General features: G+C 41.0%; 1 protein-coding gene across 4 annotated transcripts in view; it reads left to right on the forward strand.

Annotated features, from left to right (window-relative positions):
- Positions 1–21,263, forward strand: part of LOC135336826 (translation factor GUF1, mitochondrial-like) — a 33,267-nt gene extending 12,004 nt beyond the window's left edge. Inside the window, exons 10-20 of one of the 4 annotated variants that reach the window (XR_010394945.1) lie at positions 572–701; positions 988–1,176; positions 1,240–1,288; positions 1,338–1,384; positions 1,435–1,536; positions 5,339–5,472; positions 9,561–9,606; positions 9,750–9,873; positions 10,346–10,592; positions 11,181–11,267; positions 12,033–12,326. Coding sequence is in view for 2 of the 4 variants with exons in the window: in XM_064532704.1 (XP_064388774.1) it covers positions 572–701; positions 988–1,176; positions 1,240–1,288; positions 1,338–1,384; positions 1,435–1,536; positions 5,339–5,472; positions 9,561–9,606; positions 20,433–20,548; positions 20,606–20,665; positions 20,714–20,750; positions 21,044–21,169 (1,036 nt within the window). In the remaining 2 variants the exon portion in view is untranslated. Of the gene's footprint in view, positions 1–571; positions 702–987; positions 1,177–1,239; positions 1,289–1,337; positions 1,385–1,434; positions 1,537–5,338; positions 5,473–9,560; positions 9,607–9,749; positions 9,874–10,345; positions 10,593–11,180; positions 11,268–12,032; positions 12,327–20,432; positions 20,549–20,605; positions 20,666–20,713; positions 20,751–21,043 lie in introns of those variants that run through there. The other 3 variants (XM_064532704.1, XR_010394946.1, XM_064532705.1) reach the window with 3 other exon arrangements.
- Positions 21,264–23,703: the final 2,440 nt, after the last annotated feature.

The following is a 23,703-nucleotide window of genomic DNA, read 5'->3' on the forward strand; positions in this document are numbered from 1 at the left end:
AGCCCAGCCTCCTCCGTATCTGCACTCAAGCCCCACTCCTTCTCAGTAAACTGTTCTGATATGTACGGCTAGCTAGCAAGGAACAGCTTGCAGCAATGCTACAGTGCACTATCGTTCCCAAAAAGACACAAGAGTCTACTGCAATTTGAAACATGGCTGCAGGATAGAAACAGAAGTCAGGAGGATGAAGTTGACAATGCTACAAGTTGAAGACATGCTTTCATGCTTGTGACAATAGACCCAAAACTGTTAAAATCATTGGCTCTTAGTGTTCCTCGACAGAAAAGATACTGGTGAACCCTACCGTCAACCCAGCAAACGCTATAGAAACTGGTAGTGAAAAAACTGAACAGCCATAGCTAATTATCATGCAGCTACAGCTTTATTATCCTTTCTGTACAACATTCAAAAATAGTACTTGTACTTTATACCCTCAAGCTTATAATCCCTTGGAAACTATGAGATTATGGCTCATAATTCCCTGCTAAACACACACAAGTGGGATCTAAGTACGTGTTATAAACATTCATGCCGTTGCGTTCTATAATAATATTTACGAATTGTACAATAGCCACACTGGACAAGTTGGATACATGATGATGGGGATGAAGAATGTCAAAGATGCATTCATCGGTGATACTTTCCACCATGCTGGTACCCAAATCACTCCACTTCCAGGATTCACACGAGCTAAACCCATGGTACATAAATTTTCAACCTGAGGGGAGGGGTCTTATGTAAAATTGAACTATCACGTATAGGTGCGAAAAATAATAAATGATATCTTGTTTATTATTTGCCGCAACTATAATTATATATATACATGTATAATACGACTTGAGAGGGGTCTTATGTAAAATTGAATTATCACGTATGGGTGTGCGAAAAATAAAAATAAAATCTTCTTTCTTGTTTATTATTTGCCGCAACTATATAGAATAATATAATATGACTTGATTGCACCTTTAGTAATTGTGTTTTGTTTAGGTTTTTGCCGGTGTTTTCCCTATGGACAGTAACGATTTCCCATATCTGAGAACTGCAGTTGATAAGTTGGCACTCAATGATAGCAGTGTGAGTGTCTACCCAGATTCAAGTGTGGCTTTAGGTCAGGGGTGGAGATTGGGCTTTCTTGGACTTTTACATATGGATGTGTTCAGACAGCGGCTAGAAGAGGTTAGGAATAAATAGTTATAGTCACTCATTGTTTGGTGATTAATTATACTCTCGGTTCAAAAGGAATACGATGCTTCTGTGATTGTTACTTCTCCAAGTGTGTCATACAAAGGTTTGTTTACAAAAGTATGACCTGTTTTTATGCTCGCTTCATCCCACAGCAATTCTACGTACTGGCGAAGAAGTGGTTATACTTACTCCCTCACAAGTATTTACATTTCCTTTTACATATTATGCATGTGATCTTAACCTTAATAGTTTCCTGCAAGGCACACTGTTGAAAAGTACCTTGAACCAGTTGTTCTGGGAACACTAGTTTGTCCTTTGGAATATCTTGGCAAGATGCTAAATTTATCAGAGGTAAAATACAATAATTACTTAAATTTAATACTCTCCGTGCGCCAGAGGTACATGTATTATGTTATAATTATCGTACAGTAGACTCTCGTTAATCCGGTCACCTTTGGGACCATGCAGCTTGGCCGGAAAAGCGAGAAATAGCCGCGGCTTAAAAACGACCTTACCTCGAATGTAATGACTCGAATCTAATGACTAATTTTGCGGTTCTTGTCTCGAGGATAATGTAGGATCAGAGGAGGTCGGACATCACTTGAACTTTCACTAATTATGACCTTTTAATGACATTCCAGGCCAAATTGCTTTTCGTTTTTGCTGACTCAGCAGTAGAACATGAGGCGGATCTAGCTAGTATGATGCTGATAGGGTTAGGTCCAGTAACCATCATAGACACAAAACACATGAAACACACCTAGCTGTCAACAGATTCAGCGACAGAAACCATGTAGAAATATTGTCTCATGAATAAGTCGCCCTCTATAACATAGACTCGTGATTATATAGGCCGCCCAACTTTTAGAGGGCGGCTGAAATAGAGACTATCAGTACACGCTACTGCTGAGTCAGCAAAAACGAAAAGCAATTTGGCCTGGAAGGTCATTAAAAGGTCATAATTAGTGATAGTTCAAGTGATATCCGACCTCCCCTGATGTGTATTTAAGTATTTAAGTGTAATCCAATTGCTAAACCACACCCAAAACGTCATATCCGGCCGTAATACACTTATAAAATTACATTGAAAACCTTGTTTGGGAGCCAGCACTGGCTGGTATACGGAATAGCGAGTGGCCGTACTTCAGGTGAGTTTTGTGCAGTAAACATAATTATAGCTAGCATTCCGTGCCGAGCCAAATGGCCAGTATATCGAGGTGGTCGTACTTCAGAGAGCCGGAATAACGAGAGTCTACTGTATACTATATACAGTAGACTCTCGTTAATCCGGTCACCCTTGGGACCATGCAGCTTGGCCGGAATAGCGAGGTGGCTGTAGCTCAGGAAATAGCCGCGGCTTAAAAACGACCTTACCTCGAATCTAATTACTACCTTTGCAGTTCTTGTCTCGAGGATAATGTAGCAGAGGAGGGAGGACACGATTAACCTTAGCTCTAATTAGCTAATTATCGCGACCTTTTAATTACATTCTTTGAACGATTCATCTTTTCTTTCTTTATAACCTCTACATATTGGGACACACAGAACAGTACTGTAGTATGAGTGACAGGCAATTCTTGCAGGCACAGAGCAAACCATACAAATAATGGGGTGCTAGAAGCTGAGACTGTTAGTGTCATTGATGTTCTTCATGTTGGAAACACTCTGAACCATGTTGCAGCTTATCACAGAGACAGGAGTGCCTGGGGTGCTCCTCATAGGGATCCTGTCTCCAGGATCAAGAGTGCTTCTCACAGAGACAAGATCAGAGTGCCTGGGATGCTTCTCACAGGGATCTTAGAGATAGGAGTACTTGAGGTGCTTCTTATAGGGGTCCTATTACCTTCAGGTCCTGACAACTTGGCCATAGGGGAAGGCTTACTTTGCTCTAGCTCTTGTGTCCAATATGTAGAGGTTATAAAGAAAGAAAAGATGAATCGTTCAAAGAATGTAATTAAAAGGTCGCGATAATTAGCTAATTAGAGCTAAGGTTAATCGTGTCCTTCCTCCTCTGATAATGTAGGATAATGAATCATTCTGTTCTCTATTTAAGTGTAATCCAATTTTATTTGCTAAACCACACCCTAACGTCATATCCGGCCGTAATATACGTATAAAATTACATTGAAAACCTTGTTTGGGACAGCCAGCACTGGCTGGTAAACGGAATAGCGAGTGGCCGTACTTCAGGGTGAGTTTTGTGCAGTAAACATAATTATAGCTAGCATTCCGTGCCGTGCCAAGCCAAATGGCCGATATATAGAGGTGGCCGTACTTCAGAGAGCCGGAATAGCGAGAGTCTACTGTAGCTGGTTATTATTTGCACTATTAAAATGCAGTTTTTGCAGATTGACCTCTTGGGAATCATGGTTTACTTCCGGTGTTGAAAGACCTCTCTACTGTGAGGGTGTGGTCATTTGAGCCTCTATCCTCTAAAAAGCAAAACTAGGCATAACTCGAATACAAAGCATTATTTTCTCACGAATTAAAATCCAAGTAAACATAACTAGAAGCTTGATCCTTGAGCAGCTGTAGCAGTCTACACACACACACACACACACACACACTCACACACACACACACACACACACACACACTACCGTATACCTCGCTTGCGCATGCGCACCGAGGCATAAATACACTTATAATTACTAGGGGATGCTGGAAGCATTGTGTGGGGCGAGCCTAGCCTTAGCGAAGACAAAGAAGTTGTTGTGAGTAGTATCACTTTTTCGACTTGCTGTTTCCTTTGTTTCCTAAAGATCTCTCTAACTGCAATTCTCTTTTCCTCTTCAATTCGAACCTTTTGACGACGGACGAGCTTCTGTCTCATAGCTCCTATTTGTTGTTAAACTTTCCTTACCCTTGCCAGCAGATGATGTCTTTGATATAGCGTAGGGAACGCCATTTCCTTAATTGTTGAGCTGTATCAGTTTCATCCAGTAAATGTCTTACTGTTTCGTAAAGGTCTCTCTAACTGTTCTCTCTTCCTCTTCAGACAGACGACAGACAAGCTGAGCTTCTGTCTCATTAGATCCTTTTTGTTGTCAAACTTCCCTTAGTTCTGCCAGCAGGCAGTGTGTTTGATATCCCAACGCCATTGCCTCACTGCCTTAGTTGTTGAGCTGTATCAGTTTCATCCAATGAGTTCGAGTAGAAATAAAAATTAATGTCTTGCAGTGATCGTTACGCTAAAAAGCTGGAGACAAAAAGATCGTTACGCTAAAAAGCAGAGCGATCGTCATGCTAAAAGCTTCAAGCGACAGACACACAGACAGACAGACACTCGAACGGATATTCAGTTGCTGAGCTTTCCTCTACAGTACTCGAAACTATGGGACTCGCCTCAGGGCTCGCCCCAATTATGATATTATATGTACTTATACCTTGCTGCTGGAGACTCAGGAGAGTGACATCATTCTGTAGCTAAGGATTACTACATATTGTCATGTGCCACAAAAATGTTGGTCCACCGCGGACAGAAATGTCCGGAGGCTGACATTTTCAGCCCCCCAGACCAATTTTGGTAGTCCGCCCGTGGTCTTAGACAATGCTGGAGATCTACAGTTGCCTGCGCATGCACAGCTCTTGCTTTTGACCACTCTTCCAGCACAATCAACTGCAGCACTTCTACAAATGCTTTTAGAACCAAGGAATCACTCTTTTTCAAATGAAAAGCATCGACATGCTCCATTGCACATTCACTCAGAGCAAGATATATTTATGATCACATGATGAGCCTGTAGCTGCCTGTGCATGTATATGGTGTGGAGAGGACCTTAGGCTGCCATATGCATACATGTAGCTCTAAACAATTTCATTACTGCTTACAAGCACAAGTGCAACCACAAAGATTAGCGAACCAACATTTTCAGGGGGGGGCCCAAAAATTTCAGTCCCTGAACGCTAGCTATTGGAAGAGTGAGAAGAGATATCTGCAAGGCTCTGCTGATGCAGCCATTAGTTTTAGACTTGGACTTTTGGCATCGATCGTTTTGAACAACAATCAATTCACTCCTTGAGTTTCTCTGTGATTTATATACATTTGTATTGTTATTACAATAAAACTGCTTCACTATTAGTTTTTGTATTTGGTGATGCTGTCATTAGCTACTCAGTAGGTACATGTATGAACAATATTTATATTTTTCAGAGTCGCCGTGGTATGCAGCAGGAGATGCTATACCTTGATGAAACCAGAGTGTTGCTCAAGTATATCATGCCTCTAAGTGAAGTAGTACTCGATTTCTACGATGCTGTCAAATCAGAATCATCAGGCTACGCAAGGTAGTGTTATATTTACGTACACAGCAACCTTTCTTTATAATGTACGTATAATGGGTCGCAATCCTGTTGGAGACGCTGGCACTTATATATTTCTTAACGTGACACTTCGTACATTTACAATAAACTGCATGTGCATAGGTAGGACTTCGAATTGGTTAGTTATATGATTCTACTGTGAAAACTCAAAACAATAAATCCCTAGCTAGCACCCGATTACTTTAATTGGTGGACAATTAGAGTGTTATAGAAGAGGAGCTCAAGCAAGAGATAATCTAGCCTCGATTCCAGGCCGCTCTCAATTGAGAAAGATGGCCTGGTATACACTGTCTGCGCATGCGTCAATTGCCCCAAGAATCTTGGGGATCGAGATTAAATTAGTCAGTATATTTTACAATGACGTCATTGCACAAATCATACACATAATATACTTACAACATTTATGGCCTAGACTAGTAACTAGTTTTGTTGTGATGACTTCTACTTATCTTCTGCTCTTGCTCAAGCTCTCTTGAAAAGTCAGGTTTTGTCTTCTTTTGTACTGTGGTAGAGTGGTGGGCGTTTTTCTGTCAGTACCGACCGGCTCTGGCAAGTCTACTTGCTTCCAGATGCTTGTTTGATGCCATTTCGGTAAGATCAGTGCTCCTCGTATGAGCCTAGGGTTGTGGTGGCGATTTCTCTCTCTTGACACTATTATAGTCAACCACGTGGGTGACCATAGTACAAAAGGTTAATTGATCAATTACTAAGAGTTTTACTAACAAATTTACTATTGAATCCACCCACGCGCAAACGGTGGTTACCAGGCCCTCTAGTGAGAGGGGCTGGGATTGAGGCTAGAGATGATCTTGAACGATAGAACAGAGGTGTGTGTAGCCTCGTTCCCAAGCCGATTTGTCTTTTGCCTCTAAAATAGGTCGACAACTATAGACATAGCTGGTATTAATTGTATCTGGGTGTGGCCAAAACTGGAAACAAATAGTTACACAGAAACAAATAGTTACACAGATGAAAAAATGTATGTCACACCGAAATTAGCTATAATTGCGCATTTACTCCTCTACCATACAGAAAGTAAGCATTGTGGAAAAGCTTGCTCTGTCGATAGCTAGCTAGCTACAGGTATTAATGCTTACCGTTCGACGCCAGAGTTCTAGTTCCACGTTGTCAAAGAAATGCTGATCTAGCAAACACTCTGTACCCTTCCCTGACTCCTCCTCCAAGACCAAACAGCTAAATTCACCCATACCCACAGAGCTGGAGCCAGGCAGTGCGCAGTGCCAAGGCTCCTAGGCTCCCACTTGCACTGCACTAGCTCTAACTATGAACGACCAGCTCTCTTATCAAGTGCCTCACTATCTTTGACTTTGTAATCCAACTATGACTAGCTACAGTACGTATACAGTACTAAAAACAAAATCAACCAAAATTGATTATGCCTCGGTGCGCATGGGCAAGCGAGGTATATACGGTAGTGTGCAGAGGAGGTTGGTCACGATTGTTAATAAATCTTCTAAATTTTCTTTGTAACCCCCAATTCCTACAGTAAATGCACAGAAGCCATTGAAAGAACCCCAACCTACCCAACCCGCTGAGTCAGCACTTTTATCTTATTCTGGCATTTGAGCGTTATCTGTCTTGTATTACGTCTCCTGTTAGTCTATGAGTCGTAGTAGTTTAAAACTATCGTTGCTACTTCCTGTCTAAGAAACAAGGAAAGTGCAGCAACAACTGGAACTTTGTACTTCGAGTATGACTATGCTACTCACTTCACTGAGTATTGTTAGCATCATTTCCTACTAATATAAAAGGCTATGATCATTGCAAAGAAAATTAGAAGATTAGATTAACAATCGTGACCAACCTCCTCTGGTAGTGTGTTTGTGTTTCTGTGTGTGTAGACTGTTACAGCTGCTCAAGGATCAATAAAGTGCAAGTAAAAGTTTCTATAGGCTTCTAGTCATGTTTTCTTGGATTCATATACGTGGATTTGCAAAATTTATACCACACTTATGTCACCACTAATTGATCTCATTGGTCAACAGCTGTAGGATATATAGAATATTAGCATACAGCCCCAGGCATGCACAGTTTTTCAAGTTGTTTTTTAGTTTTTTCATTTGTTCAAGAAAGTAAGCAAAGAGAAAAGAGCCATGCTTGACAGTACTAAGACTCAAAGCGACGGCAGAAACACGGAAGGTGCTCTCCAACAAGATGGCTAAGCTTCCATGGGTCCATGGGCGCGGTTTAGATACATTTTATCCAAGGAGAGCTTGCAACTCCAGTAGGGGATGTCAAATGGTCAACGCTTGGACCAAGGAAGCTCTTGAGCATCTGTAGGAGTCAACATGTTGCTCAACTAGCTCTTTGACGGCTGTAAAATCCGGCATAGTCTTGTTCTTTTTTGCAGTCTGCATCGCGATTGAATTGTTGCTAGGGGGAGGTCCTTTTATAGTGCTACGGTCACGTGGTATAAGTCAGATATGCCACACCTACTCGGAGGATATGCACCCTATATATCCTCCGCTACCGTGGTTACATACCCCTCGGCTCCGCCTCGGAGTAACCACGGTAGCGGAGGATATATGGGTGCATATCCTCCTCTTAGGTGTGGTATATCCTATACAAAGCTTTGTTCTCGAGTTATGCCTAGTTTTGCTTACTTGGAATGCCATTGCAGCTTTTTCAGAAGAGTCCGTAGCAAAACTTGTTCACCGAGTGTTGCTACTCTACTTAGTAGTTAGCTCTGCACTAGAACACTAGCTGCAAGAGTGAGAAGAGAGCTGCAACGCTCTGCTAACTTGCAGCCATTAATTGGCATCGATTGTTTTTAACAACAATCATCGTGGATCATTACCCACTCTTTGAGTTTCCCTGTGATTCTGTATTCTGCATGCAGCAAAATAACATCTAACTATTAGGCATCAGCACCTGTGGTGCTTTCATTTTAATATGGTAGCCTGCTCAAATTCAAAATTCTATAAGATATCTTAATTGTACCAAACATGTCTGGGGAAATATCAGAGGGAATAATTATCACAGTTATCTCCTGGCTATATCCTAGCAACTGCATGAAAACAGGATATAATAGTGTTGTTATTGTTACCAACAGTTCATTAGGAAGAGTACCCAACGTAGTAGGTGTTCTGTCCAACCTACTTCACAACCACACTCATGTTGTATGAACTGTGAAATCTTAAATTAGGAAATTCAATGAATAAACGTTAGTGCCGATTATCACTAATGTTATTCATTGCCTTTCCTAGTTATGCCTCGAGGCGTAGTAGCACAAGGGATACGGTAAAGCTGACTGTGTGTGTGTGTGTGTATATTCCAGCTGTAATTGCTCAATGGTTGCAATGAGACGAAACTAACAGCTTCTATAGGCTTCTTGCCACGTTATCTTGGATTTTTGATTCCTGGATTTGCAAACTAAAGTTTTGTTCTCCAGAAGATACCTACTATACACACAGTAAGTGCAGTATAGTGCAGTAGTAGTAGATCTAAGAGGTAAACTAATGCTCAAGGATGGTGGAACATCTCCTCTACACAATATTCTGCAGATGCCTACTATGTATATAAGATCTTCCATCATCCTTGAGCATTAGATTACCTCTTAGATCTACTACTGCACTTACTGTGTATAATTATAGTAGGTATCTTCAAAACCAGCTAGCTCACTGACAGTTGACAAACAATCTCTGGGGCAAAAACCATTGTGTAGCTCTTACTTCAATATTTCAGAAACTTCCTTTCTTTAGAATAATAGCGCATACATTGCAGAATGCAGAGGCTGCAAAAATGCATTGATTTTACAATGACTTCTATGTAAAAGGGTGTGCCAGCTCAGCACAATTTACTGCGGAAGCTATACAGGAAGTAGTTAGTGGGCGTTCAAAAAGCAATCAAAATTCCAGGCTCTTAAACGAATAGGACTATTAATGAGAACTGCTGATTTGGTTGCGGTTACAATAGTGAGCATTTGTGACGTAGGTTTGCCTCCTGTTTACATGCAGTCTATTGCAATTGGAGTTGCGTACTATAATTACTTTTGTTGTTACATACAATGCACACACCAATACTCCCTTCAGCTTCGACTATGAAGATTTTGGATTTCAGCCTGCTTCCCTGGTCAAGGTAATACTTAAAGTAGCAAGTTGTACATGTAGGGTTGTAGTAGTGGGTTGGTTAGGCTTGTTTTTCTATCTGATTACCTACTACATGTACGCTGTTTGTATCACCACAAGCCACCATAATTATTTTGGTACATGTACCTACAGTGATACACAACGGTATCAAAACCGTATTAAGTGCAACTAAGGACTTAAAAGTAGAAGAGGGCATGGCGACTCACACTATTCTCAGACTCACCTAACTTCATACTGTAGCCGTACGAGGGATACGGTAAAGCTAACTGTGTGCGTGTGTGTGTGTGTGCGTGTGTGTGTGTGTGTGCGTGCGTGCGTGTGTGTGTGCTGTAACAGTCTGCCTGGCCTAAAAACAGGAAATATATAATTTATACCTGGGGGAAAATTTCGTGGAGGTCAGCTTGCCCTTGCCCACACAAAGAACAAATATTTACCCCACGAAAATTACACGCTATACGGTAGTATCAATATCAGTGTTGTGTGTGCCCGTGGAGTGTTACAGCTGTGCAGTAAGAGGCTTTAATAGGCTTTAAATGAGCATGCTGACTATAAAAGGGCGTGCCGTGGGCAGCTCCGACCGGAAGCAACCAAAAAATGACAAAATGGCAACAATGAATATTCTTGAGTCTTGCAAAAAGACGCCCTTGACAGTTATAATGCACATTCTTTACATTTTTACATTCTTCTTTTGATACGCCTTCTTCGATATCCGCTCTCTCACGAGATAGTAGACACAAACTAAAAACTAAAAATGGCTGTCAAAAGTTTATTTCAAGAAGTCTGTTCTCCACAACCTCAAAAGAAGCCTACTGGGGGTTCCACAGGAGCTAAAGTTCGAGACTGAAGATACCAAGCAAGTCTTTGTAGGTATAATTGACAGTGCTAAGCATTGTCTTGCTGCCAGAGATGCATTGGCCCAACATGAGGATCTGACAAACTGATGCTGTTGTTGAAGACGTGGACATAATAACTCAAGTAAGTAGTCCACAGGTCTATAGTAATGTTAGTAGTTTGGTATAAAGTAATGTGACTTCATCAATCTGCGAACGCTTTTTCATTTTACATATAATGTAACGAACAGAAGAGTAGAAAGTCTGTAGGGAAGGACCTTTGTATAATATCTATTTACAGTTTGTTCGTTCATAATTATATACACTCATTATGCCTCAGTTGGGCATGCGCAAGGTATACGGTAGTGTGTCTCTGTGTGTGTAGATCGACTATTACAACTGCTCGATGATAAATGAAGAGTTTCTGTATAATTATTGTTAAGGCTGTTATAATCATAATTTTTTCTTGAATTGCAATTAGTTGGGTTTGCAAAATAATGCTTATTATTATGTTTGCTTACTTCAAAAGCTAGTACAACTTGTATGTAGCAAAATAGGGGAATAACGAGAGAATAAAGTAAAATAAAACGAATTAATCATTATCCGCCAGGGCTGCTGAATCCATCTAAAATGTAAATTATATGTACAGTGTTCATTAATAATGGTACTGCATGTAGCTTCATTGCCTACACCGAGGCATCATCACCCTTTAGTAACATTCATTTTTTCTCAGGTCGCGTTGAAGGACGCTTTGAAGGACTGCGACTGCCTTTGCTTGTTGACAGTCTCCCTGGGTACACCATCAACTTATGTAGAATATGTAAGTATTACTATCTGTATCAAGCAAATTATCCTATTATATCCCTAGCTCTTTGCTAGGGGGAGGAGAGCCTCACTGTCTGGTGCCATGCACCCCACTAGCCTCGATTCCAGGCCGCTCTTTGCTCGAAGAGAGGGCCTGGTATCGACTGTTTGCGCATGCGCCACCTATTACCCGGAAAGTGGGTAACTCGGATACCATTGTATATGCTCAGTAAAACAATGACGTCACAACGAACGGAAGTGGATTGAAGAAAGTGGATAGAAGAAGGTTTCTAGCCCGTGTGATAGCATTCTAATAGCTACCCTTAGCCTACTATGTTAACAAAAGACTCACAGCCTGCAACAGTGTGGATAACAATCCTCTGAACGGAGGGGAAGGCTGACAATAGCCTATATGGATAGGCCACGCCCATCTGACACTAACCTTGGTGAAAGTCGACTCTATCAGAAAGAAATTGCTGCTGTAACCAATACAGCTCTGTCTCTAGCTAGCTAGCTAGCTAGATAGTTCTGTGTCTGACTTTTAATATGAAGAGTATTCTTCGTCTATATAGTTATTCAGGATATAATTCGGGTAAAAATTCAGTTTAATGGAAACATTACGGGAATATTATCCAATAATATTGCGCATGCGCAAGCAGTCAGTAGCAGGCCTAATAATTAGGCCTTGTGAAGGAGGCTAGCACCCCACTTGCCCTATTAAAATGGTAGTAAAGATTTTGTTTGATATAGATGTACTGATATTCATATAAATCCTTTTCAGAATCGAACTTTCGGTGAATTTCCACAATGGCACAGTTTCAATGCCGTCTATTATGCAAGAAAGCAAGCTTCCTAGCTCTTCCACAACGTTCCCTGGAGTATGCTCACTGTAGCTGACCTGGAGCTGAAAAGATTCCTTTATTGTGCATAGCCTTTTGCTGTATCTATTCATAAAGTTTTTGTCAGCCATTATGATAATAATTTTATTTTTTTGTTTTTTGTTTCTGCTTCTGGTAAAAATGAAAAACTACCAAGAATGTATTTCCCTTCCCTTTGTGTATATTTTTTTAGTGTTCACAGTGTGTAGTGAGTGGGTTCTGAGCGCTTTTGCGCAAGAGAAAAAAACAGCTCGTTACTAAGGCTTGAATGAAAATTTAGGGGTCAAAGGTTGCGCCCACGGCAGCTCTTTTTATACTCAAAACTGGCTCCGAGATCCGGAAGTTGCTAATCCGGTAATTAAAGCCAACATGCTCGTTTAATCTTGAGTTATGGGTTATGGCTAACTTTGGAGGACTTTTGCGAAACAAAATTGTTGATAGTGGGAAATTTTCGCGTTTTGCGAGGGCAGAGCAGTAACGCGAAAATTCGGGATAAAGTTCCAAGCACCGGTATTTTTGCTATTGGTGGGTGTGGTTTACTGCATTGAAACGCGAATATTAGAACCCACGAACATTTCTGCTGAGGGCTCTGGAGCCAAGTAGCGAAAATCTGCACCCACGAAACTTCCCGCTATAATTATGGTATAACTTAGCTATTGTACTTAGCTCTGCGTGCACTCCCATACAGAAATAACTACCTTGTGTCAAGGGTGAAAAATTACACGGTTGTGGCAAGGTTGCAGCAACCTTGCCAGAACCATGGATTTGAAATTGTTTAAAGCTTGTTTCAAGGTTGTAGCCAGGTGGTTTAAACCTGGTTATGCAACAATGTGGTTTCAACCTGGTTACTAACAGGTTGCAACAAGGTACCGTATAGCGGGTAATTTTCGGGGGACAAAATATTCGTGGTTCAGCAATATTGAGACATTTCGTAACGAATAATATAAATTGAGTAATTATCAGAAAAGGTTGGTTTGTGGCTTACCTGGACCTCAACAAAGCTGATTCTCTGCAAAATGGATTCTCTTACACGTGGTATTGAGCGCGCATGCGCATTAGATCTACATCCAGGAATAGGGGTGTGTCTGCAGTTCAATCAATAATGGCTACTAAAATAGCTAGCTTCTTTAGCAGCTCTTTCTAACTCTTGTAGCCAACAAAAAGCTAGCGCTTAAGTGCAAGGCTAACTCATAAGTTGAATAGAAAGTTTGTGCGAACAGATGATGCTATGAAAGATTCTGAAGAGACTGCAACAGCCTTCAATGTGAGTCAAACTAGCCATAACTCGAGAAAGAAGCTTTAGTTTGCTAATCCACGAATCAAAATGCAAGAGAACGTGGCTAGAAGCCTATAGAAGCTGTTAGTTTTCGTCGCATTGTAACCGTTGAGCAGTTATAGCTGGAATACACACACACACAGACAGACAGACAGACACACACACAGTCAGCTTTACCGTTAGCCTCGATCCCAGGCCGATCCGTCTCTAATTGAACGCTAGATCGCCTCGACCTAGCGTTCAATTAGAGACGGATCGGCCTGGGATCGAGGCTACTTTACCGTATCCCTCGTGTGGCTACGCCTCGAGGCATAAATATTAAGCAAACTTTATAGTCTCTTCGAGAATCGATTAATGATGAGAGATTGCTTGAGTTCCAAACAGTATACACCACTACGCTGCCTTTTCATGGCACGGTGACATGATGCACATTTGTCGTTTACTGCATCGATTAACCAGTGCATGGTTTACTACACAGCTTTCTCTGCTTGCTGGCGGCCTATACATAATTATAAGTGTCATAATTATAGGACCATATCTATCACAAATTACTTATGCTTCGTGATGAACAAGAGGGGTGGACGTATAGAGGTATAGGGGATGATGATTTGTACAAAATCTTAGAGACATACGTTCAACATTGTTATGCCTCAAGGCAAGAGGGATACGGTAAATCTGACAGTGACTGTGGCTGTAAATGCTGCAATGCGACGAAAACTAACAGTTTCTATATAGGCTTCAAGCTTGGATTTTGATTCATAGGTTACAAACTAAAGCTTCTTTCTCGAGTTATGGCTAGTTTGACTCGAACTCACATTTAAAGCTGGTTCAGCTTTCGTAGCACCATTTGTTTGCACAAAAGTTTCTATTCAACTTATGATTTATAATCTAGCTTTTTATTAGCTACAAGAGTCAGAAAAGAGCAGCTAGCTAGTTAGTAGTCATTAATTTTGTGACCTCTTGCAGACATACCCCTATAATTTTATATAGATTCACTTTCAAATTCAAATTGATTATAGAAAAAAGCTTAATTCCCCCTATACTAAGTCTCTTGCACTATAATAATTATAACACTCTAATACTTTTGATAGAAAGAATGACATAGCGAGGCTAGGCATTAGCACAGCGCAGCTTGCAGCACTCGTTTGTCTGGCTTTTAATATCATGAATGCTACTTATTGGACATCTTAAAAATGTTGGCATCATAGTACTTCTTGGCCAACCATTGCAGCAACTTGGTGCACATTGGAGGAGGGCATGATTCCTACTGACTCCTATTCGATCCACCTCACCAAGAGATACCCGAGATACCAATAGATGTGTCATTCATTTTGGCTTGTAAACCTAAACATCTAGTTGTTCTATTATAGAGTAGTCTGAGTTAGCTAAACTAGTATGCAGTAGGTCTGTCCTGCACTCTGCTAGACAGCTGACATTCACAAGATATGAACCAATTGGGGTGCACTTGCCATGTCTTTTACAAGGTTGTTACAAAATGAGCAACCAGAACGCAATGTTGCTGTAACTATTAATTTTTACAAGGTTGTAAATAATCAATTGTACAGAATGACAACCACAATGCAATGTTGTTACAACCTGGCAAACAGGTTGTAACAACCTTTCTGCAACCAAACCACCTTGTAGCAAGCTTGTTACAACCTTGACATTTATTGGTAGCTGCAAGAGTGACAATAAAGCTGAAAATCCACACTGTTTCATTAGATTATGAACTTTGAACTTTCGGCATCCTACAATCATAGACGATCATTTCCCACTCTTTTTCCATTCTCTGTGTAATGTAAATTGTAACTAAGTGTGCTTGTGTGTATATTTAATAATAGTCCGCTAGATCTAGTACGGTAGATTCATTGCTTTGGCGCCTCCACGGAGTCATCAGCACCTGCGGTGCTTTCTGCACTAGCTAGCTATTGGTAAGCTAGTCTCATCAGCTTCCCTTCCTACCATAATTGGGGAGAGGCCGTCTGAGCACTTTAGTCCAGAAGTCATTGCACAATGGAATTCTTGCATGACTAGGCAGGCAGCTATGAATTTTTATTTGGCTTGCTCTAAGAACGTTGCACAGGACTAGTAATATAATTATAGCTCCTTGACTAGTGAAAACAGCGAAAATTAAGCCCCTCGAAATGTGACAGTGCCAATGGAGGGGCCCTTAACGCGTACATAAAGAGGAGTAGTATCCAACTCCCACACACATTATTTTTTTATTATTATTTTTTTATTATTTATTTTATTATTTATTTTTTTCCGTAAAGCAACTAGCTATCAATGCATGTATATCCCGTTGCTATGTTGTTGCCAAGTGCAATATGCAGCATAATGCACTGCTGAAAGTCATAGTGCACTGACCACAAAACGCCCTCTGGCATTAGACAGACAAATTATTATTATAGAAATAACTAGTATCAAAGTAAGTCCAGCCATGCAGGAATGTTCAGCACTGCTGGAGTTTCTTCTTTGCAACTATGCAGGTTTTACAATTGTCCAAGGCTCATTTTGTGGAAGATTCTGTGTAGTCCTCAACTTCGTGATGCATGTCAATTCTGCTTCACCATAGCACTAGAAGCGGCTCTTTTTGCTGAGGGCTTGAGCTGTTTGCAGCAGTGTAGAGGCCAGCTTCTTTGGCTTGGTTGTGAGGCCGAGGATAGACAACTGTTGAGGGCTGTTCGAGCCAGCAGTTACACTGGGGCTGTTTCTTCGCATCAGTAGTAAGTGGGGTGGGGCTGTTTCTTTGCAGCGGTAGTGGGGTGGGGGGGGGGGGCTGTTTTGCAGTGGTTGTAACTCCAACAATTTTGTGTCAAGCCATTCGTCGGTCATGCCAATCTTATACGCTGCATATACTGGCATCTAGAAGAGCTGTGTCTAGAGTTGTCTTTGTCATATTTTTGTGCAGTTTATATTGTGTTACTAAGACAGTGTTATGTTGCTATGCCCTCGGGATATAAACTAGTTATAACACGTGAACTCGGCATATATTGCACTCAGCCCTTGGGGCTTACGCCCTCGTGCTTCAGTGCAATATTTTCCATACATCCCTCGTGCCCGTGTTATAACTATAACATGTAAATAATAACTTCAGTTCAGTGGCACTCGGCCCTCTTGGCATGCCAGGTCCATTGTGTCGATGGATGCTATTGGATGGTGAATGCTTGATCTTGCACCTCTTAGGCACATTGTAGCCGAGCGTAGTAGAGAATAACTCAGTTTACATCTGATCCGATCTTACTGTACGTCTTGTTCTGTTTCTGTGCTGTCATTGAGGCTATTCTTTTGTAGACTACATTTGCAATTGGGCCCATTCCTCCTGATGTTGAGAAGACATCCATGCTCCAATTCTCTTATGCGTTCATCGTATGCTCTTTTCTTCTCCAGTTCGTTCTTCTTGTAGCATTGACTGAGGGAAGTATGTCGATGACTCAGCGCGAAAGGGCTGAACACCCTTATGTCAAAAAATGCGCGGTTCCAATCTCTTTCCCAGAAGTTATCTGCTGCAATATCTAGACGGGCTCCTTCCTCTCTGTTTGCCGTTCTAAGTCTGAGTTGTTCTCCTGAGAGAGGTTGGAGTGGTGGTTCAGTTCCAACGTTGTGGCAAACCCCCGCTGTAATGTCCCTCAGTTCGTTGTGGCGGATTGAAGGGAATCCTCCACGACTGCATATTAGTGAGTGCTCGACTGTGAATTGGTGACCACAGATGCAGTGTGATGGTAGATTTGAAGGTCACCAGCCATAACGTAGACAGAGGGCATCTCGAAATGCACCTTTGTGGAGGGCAAACCCATGTTCATCAATGGGTAGGGTGGCGAGCCAACTTGATATTCCCTTCTCCGTTGAAACTTGCATTGCCCTCTTTATGTTGTTTGATAGCTTGCTTTCCAGCTCTGCCGCTGCTTGTGAGTCTGATTGTTTGCGTATTTTTACTGCTTTTTCTTGGCATTGAGTTGCCTCCTGCACACACATTCCATTCTACTTCTAGGACTGAGTTCGTCACTAACACTTATATAGTTGTAGCCATGAATTAATAAATGTTGGCTGGTGGTACAAACCACACGTGTGTATGCTGATATCATAATTAACCACCTCACCTACGCACCTATTTAAGATGCGGTCTGACATATTCCTACCGAAACCTGGTTAACACTACTCCTCTTTATGTGTACTCCTGGCCTAGAAATAAAAAATATTGGGAAAAAAAATTTTGTTTACAGGTGCCTACTTCAACCCTTCCTCTACCTACCTATAAAAACTGGGCTCTCTACGAAGCTTTATACCACACTTACGTCACCACAAATTGATCTCATTGGTCAACAGCTGTAGGATATATAGAATATTAGCATACAGCCCCAGGCATGCACAGTTTTTCAAATTGTTTTTTTGTTTTTTTATTTGTTCAAGAAAGTAAGCAAAGAGAAAAGAGCCTTGCTTGACGGTACTAAGACTTAAAGCGACGGCAGAAACACGGAAGGTGCTCTCCAACAAGATTGCTAAGCTTCCATGGGTCCTTGGGCACGGTTTAGATACATTTTACTTGCAACTCCAGTAAGGGACGTCGAATGGTCAACGCTTGGACCAAGGAGCATCTGTAGGAGTCAACATGTTGCTCAACTAGCTCTCTGACGGCTGCAAAATCCGGCATAGTCTTGTTCTTTTTTGCAGTCTGCATCGTGATTGAATTGTTGCTAGGGGGAGGTGCTTTTATAGTGCTGCGGTCACGTGGTATAAGTCAGATATGCCACACCTACTCGGAGGATATATGGGTGCATATCCTCCTCTTAGGTGTGGTATATCCTATACTTAAACAGATCAAGCCTAAATGGGCGTGGCCCGCCTCCAAAAAGGAGACGGGTTGCTAGCATTTGTTCTGCTGCAGAAAAACATGTAGCACCAATCAGATTGCAGACTGCTTGCATTACGTAAGCAGTCTGCATTCAGGAATGCATGTTCACCAATCAGATTGTATCTCTTACGAAATGCATTTTCTGTTGGCTTCCAAGCTCCTCCCCTTCTCTGCAGCAAGCTGAGCTCTGTGGTTATAGGTGCGGCTAATATTCATAGTTAGTACGCGATGCAGCAGAACAAATGCTAGATAGGGCTGCAACCCGTCTCCTTTTTGGAGGCGGGCCACGCCCATCTAGGTCAAACCGTGGAACGTTCATCTTTTACAATGAAATTAATTGCTGTCTACATGAGGGGAAATTCCCTATTATAGTCAAAGTAGAAAAGATTATAACTTGTACAGGACTATTTCATCAGCCCAGTACTTACAATCATCAAGAGGAGCCAGGTATATTATAGCTCTATACTTACATAATAATATTTAGCAACAAAATTAGATTAGAATAGCTAGCTTGGCGTAGATCCACTCTTGCCACTTGTCCCCTCATAAACCCTCCATAACGACCTACAGATAAACAGTAAGTTAGGATAGACACAATATCAATTCATTATAACAAGACTTGAAAGCTTACCATTCGAGCGACAGGAGTCTTTGTCTCTTTATTTCTTCGAAAATCTTGCCAAGCCTACATAGCAGAGTCCTACCTTCATCTAACTAACTCGTCTTCTCCAGAAAATCCTTTATGAGTATACGGAAGTGCCCAGAAGTCAACAATTGAACTTCACAATTATTCATGAACTTTGAGCGTCGTTGCAATACTTCCCTCGAACATATCTTAGGATCTAGGAAGTCGATCTTGGTACCATTTTGAAGCTTAAAGGACGCTCTATCCGGTTCATAGTCCTGTTGTTGGAGACGACTAGTGTTGCTTAAAAGAGAACCTGGCAACTCGGTGGACACGTCTGCAGTTGCAGTTTTGAAGGAGGTATGAAATTATTGGTCATGCTCCTTATAAAACTTGCTTCTACATTATCATTTCTTAGCAAGAGACTGCAACAAAGGCTGGGGTTACGAGCTGGTTATGGTGCTACGGCCCAAGAACATAGACTCAAACGTTAACAGAGATCGTTCAATCATGAGGACTCTTGTCATGTGTGCAGTTAGTTTTTCTGTGAAGTGTCAGTATGAATGCATCCGTGACAAAGACCATGGCTCATCAAAAAGAGAGTCCAATCTGTCTCTGGAGAAAAAGTATCTTGTTGCAGTTATTAAAAAAGCAACAAGTAATGCTCATCTTGCAAAATGTTTGGATGTGGTAGTCCGATATACTCAGAACTAAAGAAAAATTGTCTCTGCTAGTTTATAAATCGATTCGAATTCTTAGTTTAGTGGTGTTAATGATCGATGGTAATGCATTGGCATACTCAAAAAACATTTATCCATGTGGACGTTGGCCAAGGCAAAGAAATCGCAGGTATATCTGAACAAAGAAAGCGCGTGATAATGTGACTATAAAATTTAATGGTAAATCAGGAGGTGCTTCTGAAATCGCTATGATACGAAGAATATCTAGGGTGCTTTTGAGAGAGCTTTGCCTCAACAAGGATTTGCCCGAGAAAGGAAAGCAGTGTAAAGAAAGTAAGCTTCGCTTTTCAATTGCTGGTGAAAAGAAACACCTGTTGTTATCTGGAAAAGTCTAAATGTTTCAGACGTTTTGATAAAAGCAGGCTACGTGCCTAAAGCCGGTGAGATTCTGGACAGAGCCGGAATAGCGAAAGTCAATGACTTCCAGTTTGCGGAATCATTGGGAGCTTAAAACAAGCAGACTAGACGCATAATAATTATGATATTGATGTTCATCTAGCTCAAAGCTGTGGAGAAGTGCAAAGTATTTTTTTTGAAAATTGGAACTAGAAGTGGCTAAAACAAATAATGTTGTAGCTCATCAAGTAAAGTATCCACATTGAAGCAAACATAACCTTCTCGGACGTAGATTCATATAGATACATGCTGTGCACTTTAATTAAGTATTATTGTGTCGACATAGGGTAACGTACACCATGATTATAATTATGTAGAAAAAAAACCCAATAAAGGACACCTCCGAATAGCGGTCTTCCACCAACTTGTCCGTTATTCGGAGGTTCCACTATATATATGTTTTTATCCATGCAGGTAGATCTTCTTTTGAATCAGAACCCTGTGGATGCGTTAGCTGTTGTTGTGCACGAAGATAAAGCGTTTGCCATGGCTAAAACTCTTTGTGAAAAACTAAAGAATGTAATACACAGGTAAGTGTGAGTAATTAGACTCTAGCTAGTGTTACGTGCTTAGTGTCTCACTTACAGACAGCTTTTTGAGATTGCGATTCAAGCATCTGTCTGCAATAAAATTATTGTGAGGGAAACGTGAGTTTAAGATTGTTTTTATTTTGTGTTCTTACATCTTGCTCGCAGAGTGAAGGCATTGAGGAAAAATGTTACAGCTAAATGTGTAAGTGAATCAAGCATTAGCTGTGTGCAGTCGTAAGAATTATGTACAGTCAGAGAGTATAATTATAATTATGTATACGGTAATACAATTTGAGCCCGAGTGTACGTATTAGCAATAATTATAGCACGAGGGCATGACGTAATAACCTACTTATTGCAATAATTTAAAGAATCAAATTTAAAGGATCCTAATGGACGAATCAGATTGCAGGATTCTACCCGACTGCATTAGCATACATCAATGCTGATGTCTGACCACATTGAGCAATAAATAATTATGCCTATACACTGCAGTATGGAGGTGATATCACAAGAAAAATGAAGTTGTTGAGGAAGCAGAAGGAAGGAAAGCTACGACTTAAGGTCATAAACAATGTTGAACTAAGCAAAGAAGCCTTTGTTAGGATAATTCGAAAATGACGTTAATGCTTTTACAGATAAAGAAGATTCTTATTTAAGGAGTGCATGCTTAAAAAAAGTGATCAGTATTAAGTTGTAACGATGTCCTATCATGCCCCGTCTTTCCTACCCTATGCGGGTATATATTATATACCTACATGTATAAGCGTGCTGCAAAAAGGTTTGGCAACGCGCGTAGCCAGGATTTTGGAGAAAGGGGTGCTATCATAGATGAAAGAGGAGCCGCGCAGCGCGTTGACCGGAAGCCACACCTCTTATTAATGATGTCATAATTAACTTATCTGCCAAGTTGGGCGTGGCTGAACGTTTATTTGCATAGAGAAGCTGGCCACGATCACATGCACAAAAGAGAACTAGTTGATAGATGCTGAATCGTTTTCCTCTTTGCTATACTAGCTAGCTAGCATCCTAGCTGCAGCAAGATCTGGAACAGAAGGGGTGCTTAGCTGGATAATCAGATACATTTCTCTGTGATTTGTATACTTGACTCACGCTGGTTGGGGGTGCTCGAGCACCCCCCTGGCTACGCCCCTGATTGGCATCACAGTAGATCTAATTACCAAGTAGATTCTACCCAGAGGAGGTAGGACACGCATCATGTGCGCCTCAGTAATTAAAAAAAAGGTCATAACTTTTCCTCAGCAGTCAGCATGCGCATTAGATGGCGGCAACTATGCATGCAGTACAGTGCAGAATAGATTGACAGATCACAAGCTAGCCGTCGATGGAGCTCGCCCCGTCTACTACGGAAAGCAGTCTAGGGAGGTTAACTCAGGTAGGTTGCCGTATTCCATAACAGTTGAAGGTGATGTAGAGAGCACATCTACTACAGGCACCATGGCTACACTGAAATGTAAGGAAAGGTTAAAGGTCAATAGCCTAACGTAAACATTATGCCACACATTCCGTTGCCATGTGACTGATAGCACATGTCCCACCTCCTCTGGATTCTACTTCGTTACATGAATTTGAGTTAATCAGGAATGTATGAATAGGAGTATCCAACACCCACGCACTGCAATAGCAAATGCTGTTTTCTCATGCGAGCGTCATACTACGTAACAATCACTAGTAGTGAAAATCACCTGATATCAGGTGTGTTGTAATGAGTGTGTTGTTAATACTTACCGTGTGGTTGTAGAAACCAATTACAATAGTGCAATTTTTAAAATGTCAATATTCATTAAAAATGCAGTGAACACGAGTCAAAATACATGTATGTCAAAACACCGATCTCAGCCGCACTTTCTGAGGCCTTGTGAAGGAAGCTAGCTGAACTACAAAATATAAAAAGAGGTACTGGTAAAAAGTCAAGTGGGTCCAGGAAAAATCAAAGCTTCCCCAGTTCCAAGAAAGGAACCTATTTTGATCATAATGTCACACAACACAATGGCATAAGGATTGCTTGAGACTACAATGGGCTTCTTCTTGGTAGATCTACTCGGTGTTGTTAATAAATAAGCTAATGTATAATGCGCAAGCCGCTTGTTTGTATTATGGTTTGTGCTAATCAGAACACAATTACTACCGTAAGTGTTTGTGGTGTCACTCTGAGAAAGTATGGTGTGTGGGCCTAAAATCATACGGTTGCCTCACACGAGATGAGCAACTTTGCACGAGGTCAACTGTCAATAGATCAACTCTCACATAATCAACTTTTCATAGGATCAACTCAAATCTTGTTAATATCCAGAAATTAACTCTTGGTGTCACTTTTTTACTATTGTGCAGTGCCAAATTAGGTATTGAGTAATAATTATTATGTATTGAGCATTTAGCACTTATCAAGAATTCAGGAACAGTTGAAGAGCTATAGGAAAGACTGAAAATAAGACGTACATTTTATGGCATCTGTGGCATTTTGGTATCTGTGGCATTTTGTCCACTGACATTATTTTGTTAACAGCCTGGCTTGCCATCTGACGAGCTAGTGGATTATTTTATGCCAGGCATTTTTAATAATGAAAAAATCCATCGTTAGTACAAAAGCAACCTAAGGCATTCCTCTGAAGGTGTACGTGTTTGGGTACATTACACTCAAATTCAGTAAGGTGGTGAAAATAATAGCTTAGAGCTAGGATGTATGTTACTGTGTTCTATCATAGATTGAAAAGGAAGGGGATTGGAAACGAAAATGTTTGCGTGAAACACTAAGCGTTATAGGGTGTGGCTAAAACTACAAAGGATTATATTTATAGTGTCTTTGCTGCCATACAATGATCAATTAAATCTAAAAAGTATATTAAAGCAGTTTGAAGGACTATACATGAAACTATCCTTAACTAGAGCACTAAAGTGCAAACCCTCGGCTGTTGACGTGATAATAAAGAAACCAGAAGAGTGATAATGCAGTGCATGTAGCATGTATGAATAGCAGAGCACAGCAACTCAAGAGCAATAAAACTAAACTAACAAAGTACATGTATGAGACATGCACTATGGACTGGGATCACAGCAAAGAAGCCTGGAGTCTTCTAGACTAAGAGAAGTATGGCTCCTTCCAGGCTGGAGTACGTATAGGATCCAGTCGAGTC

Source organism: Halichondria panicea, chromosome 6 (assembly GCF_963675165.1).
Source record: "Halichondria panicea chromosome 6, odHalPani1.1, whole genome shotgun sequence".
In the NCBI taxonomy this organism is placed as follows: Eukaryota; Metazoa; Porifera; class Demospongiae; order Suberitida; family Halichondriidae; genus Halichondria; species Halichondria panicea.